The following is a 7525-nucleotide window of genomic DNA, read 5'->3' on the forward strand; positions in this document are numbered from 1 at the left end:
AGGATAATCACTCAGAGGAAGTCACCAGCCTCTGCCCACTTCAGTGCTTGAACAATAGTCCCATGAACAGAACAGCCAAGGTGACATAACAGAGTCTCCATGAGCCCAGAAGAATGTTTTTCTTTCCCCAAGTTGGATGTCACTACTTCTGCTGCCGGATAGTCAACCTGTCAGTGGTAGATACCACACTGAGCCTTCAATATGGAATCCCCCCTCAAGAGATCACCAGCCACCTATTGTCAAGTTTATTACATTGGACCACTTCCACCCTGAAGGTGACAGAAAACTTTTTTTATCGGGCTTGATATATGCCTCTGGGTATGAGTTTGCCTTCCCTTCCACAGTGCCACACAAAGCAGCACAAACTGAGGACTCAGAGTGTCTGACTGATCATGAAAGGATTCCCCATCCCTCTGCTTCAACAGACCCACTTTATACAAGGTAGTGTGAGAGTGGACGGATGATCATTGGCTATACTGATCCTACTACATAGACTGTTATCCACCAACCCCTAGCCTAATAGAATATTAAAATAACAACTTAAGGGCTCGGCTTTAGCACAAGAGGTTGGGGAGCTACTCTTCAAGATGGTACTTAGTTCCTAAAGCAGCCCTCAGCCAGCAATGGATAGTGAGTTTATGGATTGTCCCAGCTCCTTCATGCCTCACTTGGGATAACTGCAAAGGGCATGCTATAGTGATTCCCATAGTTACATAGTTGGGTTAAGCTCCAGTTGCCCATACTAATAGCTGGTTGATGACAATACCCTGTATTGGCTTACGTTCCTTCCCTCATACACAGTACCATTGTTTGATAGAATCAGTTGCACACAATCTGCTTACACAAATCCTCATATTGGAACTGACTTTTGGAGGTCCAAAACAGAGTTATAAGAATTCAAATCATAAGACAAGAATGGAGATGATCTAGAAGAAACTCTGCTGTCCCTTGTCCCATTGCTATCAAACTGAGTTTTGGGGCACAAGACACTCACTTAGGGCTGGTCAGAACTCTCATGACTCCCTGCACATCTGAGTGGTGAAGCTCAGCCCCTTAGCCCTGTGTTACAGAGAACCATGCTGCTCAGACAGTGCCTGGAGTACAGCAGGACCCCGTCCATATGGCTGAGGATCCAACTCTGGAATTAAGTATCTCTGTCAATCCTTCTGGAAATGCAAAATTCTAATGAATCATAGTATGTTTTCTTTAAAAAAGTATTTTGTTCACAATATTTTCTCAGAATGGAATGAGTGGTGAGAGCAACTCTTAATGGGTGGTTTGAGGCTATTTAACATTGATGAGAACTATTGATATAGTTACTTCAGAGTTTCCTGATACAGCACCAACAAGGACTTCTTCTTTTTTTTTTTTTTAGTATTTATTCCTTCCTGTGTGTAGCAAGCACACAGGAAAGAGAGGGGGAAATGAGCTTAATTAGACTTGACATGAGCAGCTACTGAGTTTAGTCAGTGCTCTTTTCACTCACAAACATTTTTTTATGCTTTATTTAAGAAATTATAAAAATTTATATATTGAATACAAAAATAAAACAAGTATCTCCTTCTTACCCATAATCAATTGTTCATATATATCACAGTTGCTTTGTCATTTTTATTTGAAAAAAAAAGAAAACGTAGAGTTTGCCATTGTTGCAGATAAGCCCTGCCACTTCTGCTCGCCATTCCAGGTCCCGACTCCTCTCCAAGATTAGGTCTTATCAGAAATTAATTCGCCATCTCCTTCCTCTGAATTTTCATCCTAGATTAAAAGAGCTCAGAAAACATTATTTACTTTCATTTATAATTATAATGAAGGACCTATTTTCTCAAAGACCAAAGGTGTTGGGAAAACTCCTCAAGGAGACACAGTCACCCTCCCACCTGCGATACCACTTCCTGTCGCCCAGCCCAGAGGGGCACCCAGAGCAGAGCATAGACGTCTCACTGTGCAGGGAGAGCTGTCAGCATGGCGCTTGCTCTCTTGCTGTGGGCAGTTGTGATCTCTACCTGTCTTGGTAAGGAAGGTGTAAGTCTTTATTTGTAATGCTTTTTAAAGGCACTCGGAAAAAAGAGGAGATTAATAGCACAGGACTTGCCTGCCTCACAGAGCCCAGGTGACATGGGAACCAGGAAGCTGACATGTTCTACTGGAGGTTTGCATCAAGAAGAGAACATGCGGGTGGGGATGGGAACCAGCTCTGAGTCTGCTGCTTTGTCTCTCTGGTGTCATACCCAGCTCAGTCCTTTCTGTCCTCCTTCCCACAGGATCCAGCCTGGCCCAGACGGTCACTCAGCCTCAACCAGAAATGTCTGTGCAGGAGGAAGAGACTGCGACCCTGGCCTGCACATATGACACTAGTGACAGTAATTATTATTTGTTCTGGTACAAGCAGCCTCCCAGCGGGGAGATGATTTTCATTATCCGCCAAGAAGCTTTTAGACAACAAAATGCAACAGATAAACGCTTCGCTGTGAACTTCCAGAAAGCAAGCAAACACTTCAGCCTCAGGATCTCAGACTCCCAGCTGGAGGATGCAGCGGTGTATTTCTGTGCTCTCTCAGGGGCACAGTGAGATGAGTGACAGGGAGAGGCAAACAGAAACCTCAGACCTCAGCGCCTGTGTCAGGTGTAACAGGAACAGAGAGAGGAAATCGTTCACTGCTCTGGAGAAAAGAAATACTAATGTGTCTGACTATAGGGAACATAGAAATGATGTCTACAAGCTGCTTTGCTCAAGATAGTAATAAAAAAAGTGAATGCACACAATGCTTTATAGTTATGCAAAGGACCTGAATGAATGTTATTAAGTATACATTTTAATTCAAATTTTCTTGCAAGGGTACTATTATTAAGAAAGAAAAAAGGATAAAGAGTCTAGTGCTTAACACTGCTCAGTAACTTGCAGCACCTCTTTTCTAAGATAGATGCTTTCACTTAACAATCATGGCCATAAATATATACAATACACAACATTTAAACAACCATATCTACTTAGATTTATTATGGCAACCACATATGTTTAGATTTATTGGCTATTATAGCAAAAGGCAATAGCAGGGCAGTTATTATTATTGTCACTTTACTGATGAGAACACTGAAGTCAGAAAACACTCCCATCAAGGAATGCCTCTGAAAACTTGAATTCTGGGGAAGCCCATTGAAGGCCACGGGCCCTCCAGAGTCATGGAAGCCACGCACCCACGACGTGGCAAGTCCTCAGCCTGCCCACTTCCTGTCAGTAGGTGCCACTGAACAAACTTTCTCATAACCACTGCTCACTGACCCAGAGCCTGGAGGCACTGCTTTGTCTGCACTTCTGCAAAATCCATATCAGAACAGGGTGGAAACTGTGTTACCGTGCTCCTGACCCCACCCAGTACCGAGCTAGACCTGTTTTGATCCCCCGATCTCTCCCCTGGAACAACATGTGCAGCCCTGGAGCTGTGCCAGTTTCCTGCACTTAAAAGTGGTACCCAGACCTTGCCAGCTCGGGGGATTGAGCAACGGCCTGTGAACCAAAAGGTCACCGGTTCGATTCCAGTCAGGACAAGTGCCTGGGTTGCAGGCCAGGTCCCCAGTGGGGTGTGTGAGAAGCAACCACACATTGATGCGTCTCTCCTTCTCTTCCTCCCTTCCCCTCTCTCTAAAAATAAATAAATTTTTTTTTTAAAAAACTGTAGCTATTATTTTTAAAAAAATGTGGTACCCATCCCACATTTACTCTTCTGTGTTATTGGAGTATCTGACGGGTACCTTTCTTGTTCTAACAACTTTAGGTAGAAGTAATCCATCCTGTCATGCAGTGTTCTCTTTCTGAACCAGTTTACCAGAGCTGTTTGCTACCCTTGGTTCTCTGGCATAGTAATTCCAGTTAGAAATCATCTAAGCAATTAAATCAGAATACACAGCAACTGCATTTCTTAGTTTATGCCTTAAGACATAGATGAGCCATCTTAGTAACTTTAATGTTTTTTTTTTTAAATTTTCTATTTCCCTACAAATTACTGCTAAAAGCCTAAGAGCATTTGAAGATCTGTTCTGTAATATACCTTCATTTATATCAATACACAAAAGAAAATTTTTTATATATTACAATACACAAAAAAATTCTTTTTTGATGATCCACAGTGTATGCCATGGTTATCCCAGGGTTTAATGTCCCCCTTTATGCACTTGGCCCATCCTCCTGTGGGGCTGGAAATGTGTTGCCAAATTGTCAAGGGAAGGGGACACTGTCAAGGCTGAGCACTCAGGCTCAGGGACAACGGGGCTAAGGTCTCGCCGTTGCTGAGATGACCACAGCAGCCATGAGGATCAGGGGGAGGTGACAGATCCAGGGCCAAACTCCTCACCTGTCATGTCTGTGCCTCCCACATTTCTCTGAGAGATAAACAGATTAACACAAACTTGTTTTCATCTAATGAAGATGTTTTGGTTTTCTGCTTATTCTGTTTGCTCTGTGAAAGAGTGCCTTTCCGTATTAAAACATTACTGAGACACTAAAAAAAAAAAGGAAAAAGAAAGGTAAGGTTATCAGTATTTTTACGTGGTAGGGGACAGTCAATGGCTCATGTTAAGAAACATACTCACTAAACAGTGCGAATAGGGAAAAAGTGGGGTAAACGGACACACACAGGTAAGTGTCAGCAAGCCTAGACCTAAACTTAGCATTGATACTGGAGGGAGAAAAGGACACTCTGGGAAACAGAAAGAGGTTTCCCTGCCCTCTGGCATCAGGGGAGCACAGTGGGATGTAAAGCAGATCCTGGGGCAGTGATGGTGGAAGCCCATTACCTACTTCAGCGCTGAAGCCTCTGGGCACTCCTCGGGCACTCGGCCATGTGCTCAGCATTTGAAATTCCAGTTGCCCAATTAACTTCACTCTTAAAAACAAAGCTTCCCCTGAAAATTCCATTTGGCAAAAATGAGTTTGCTATTTTTTCAACGTTTTATTTGCTTTTTTAAGAAAAGCAATGCTCACACCATTATGTTAATAAGTAACATAGCCTTCTTCTTCCTGCATTGTCTCCCTCAGGATTTTTTTCTCTTTCTGTATTTGTCTTTGCCTTTCATGTTATGGTGTTTTCTTCCAAATGTCTAGTGATCTGCATGCTCATTCATACTTAATGGGATACAAATGCAAGGTTTGAGCAAGGAAGATGGCTCTACTTCCTCTTTTTAACTATTTGCCATACTTCACTCTCAACTAAGCCTGGTATCCCATGTTCTTATTCCTCTTTACTCAGTATTGTCAGATAAATAGGCAGGTTTTTTCCATGAAAGCAGTTGGGAAGGAGGGGACAGCTGACCTTTTCCGGTCCGTATGGGAAACCTGAGACTATAACTACCTCAGACAACTGTACTTTATACCTGATACATTCTGTTTAAAGTTCCATTACACCCAGGCTACACTCAGATCTTCTGAGGTATCAGGTTCTAATCCTTGAGACTTTCAGGGCACCTGGCTTTTTGTTGCCATTTCCCTCTGTGCATCCTTAGGATTCAATTTTCTTCTGTTGGCTAACTAGTCACCACTTGTGCATTCACTCTCAAATCATAAAATGCTTCATCTTCTTTCACCTATCACCGGTTCTATATGTTCATTGGGGTTCCTATCCTTATTTAAAACATAGTGTCATTTCAGTGTTTTCTCAGAAAGGAGAAGAAAAAAATGTGGTTTCAATTCACCATAAGTCTAGCCTTCACTGATATTCCCCAGATGTTCTTTAAGGTGGCCAGGGGGAGAGATCTTATCCCTCTCATTCACGTTTCTCCATATTTTCCTAGCAGATAGTGAGTTCTCATACATGCTCATCCAATAAGGAGAAATAAAAATAGTAAAAAACAAAACAAACAAACCAAAAAAACCCCACTAAACCCAGCAACTCTCAGTGGCTGTAAATGATAGCAATCTAGTAACTAACCATAAGGGGGCAGTGTCTCTACTCACAGTTACCCTGCAAGGCCAGCTCAAAACTGAGAGGAACATCCAGTTAGAGATCAGAGTGGATGACACACACAACAGATGTCTTAACACCACGATGATATTTACAGTGCTGCTCTAAGCCCAGGGGAGTTCCTTGGCGCCAAATCCCATTTGGGAAATAATTCGTTGCTGAAAGACTTCTGATGGGAATGTTTATTGAAAGTTTATTAATAATCCTGTGGATGCAGCTGACATGTGAGTCTTGGGGCTTTCTCAGTCTTGCACAGAGGACTCTAAAGGGGGTGGGAATTGTGTGAGTGCAGGAGATGAGGTCTATGAAAAGGGGGAAACAAGGAGAAAAGTGAGAAAGCGGTGAGGAAAAGAAAAAGCACCGAGGCAGCCCTTGGGGGTTAGGAAATGGAGTTCATCACAGCACTGAGAAAGATGACCTAAAAATGACCTTGAACACTTTTTTGTTTTTCTAAACAGGGGTGAGTGGCCAACAGCTGACTCAGAGTCCTCAGTCCATGTCCATCCAGGAAGGAGAGGGTATCTCCATGAGCTGCAATTCCTCAAGCTCGCTCAATGCCTTGCAATGGTACAAGCAGGAAGCGGGAGAAGGCCCTGTCCTCCTGCTAGTCTTATATAAAGGTGGTGAATTGACCAGCAAGGGGACACTGAAGGCTCAGTTTGGCGGAACAAGAAAGGACAGCGTCCTGAACATTTCAGCCTCTGAGCCTGCCCATTCGGGCACCTACTTCTGTGCTGGGAAGCACAGTGCTCCCCTAGCAGCTGCATCTGCACGCAAACTTGCAGCCGGGACCCCAGTCACTCTGCTGCCTCTATGCTGCTCCGCTTGGCATGGACTGTGGTCGTGCATACAACCCATGTCCCCTGCCCTTCCATTACTGTGAATTCTGATGTATTCAGGGCTTTAGCTTCCAAAGAAGAATATATAAGAACATGATAATAAATGCTACACCAAAAAATAAGCCAATAATGTGAACAATAAATAAACTTTCTATGAAAATGTTCACTCTGATCTCGACTCAAGAGGAGATAGAAAAATTAAATAGGCCAATGACATGAGGGAATGCAAACCTTGTGCAGATGGAAGGTGTAGGGTACCTGGAGGCAGTCTGGCTCCCTCACCTATATGCGTGGGTAACCAGAGGGAGCAGCTCTTCACAACCTTGAAGGAGTCTGATGAAGCAATGTTTCCACAACTTTGAGCCTTGGTCTCACGGCCTTGAGCTCCAGGTGCTATAAACTGCCCTGTGGCCTTGAGTAGGCTCGCATACGCCGCTCATGGTAGTTACTTCACCTTTCTGGCCTGTTGCCTGCTTTGTTTGGGGCTAGTATTTAAGGGATAGGAGCTTTTGATGGGGTGGGGAGTCTGGGTGCTGACTTGGACACGGGCTTGCGGCCTGTGTGACCCCCTCCACATGCCCTCGTGGCCTGTGTGCAGCGCGGACACAGGCTTTGTGGGCTGTGTGATTTCCCTGGACGGAGCTTGTGCCTGTGTGACTCTCCTGAAAAAAGGTATGTCAGCATCCTCAGGGCTCCACGCATCTTCTTCCATCTGTGCGAGCTCCAAAC

At 43.9% G+C, this 7525-nt stretch overlaps 1 gene segment (V, D, J or C); it reads left to right on the forward strand.

Annotated features, from left to right (window-relative positions):
• Positions 1 to 1965: 1965 nt before the first annotated feature.
• On the forward strand, positions 1966 to 2572 carry LOC129074103 (T cell receptor alpha variable 38-1-like). The segment is given in 2 exon segments: positions 1966 to 2014; positions 2265 to 2572. Coding segments are annotated over 2 exon segments (357 nt in total).
• Positions 2573 to 7525: the final 4953 nt, after the last annotated feature.

Source organism: Pteronotus mesoamericanus, unplaced genomic scaffold, assembly GCF_021234165.1.
Source record: "Pteronotus mesoamericanus isolate MK-2021 breed Mesoamerican mustached bat unplaced genomic scaffold, CSHL_Meso_final contig_46, whole genome shotgun sequence".
Taxonomy (NCBI): Eukaryota; Metazoa; Chordata; class Mammalia; order Chiroptera; family Mormoopidae; genus Pteronotus; species Pteronotus mesoamericanus.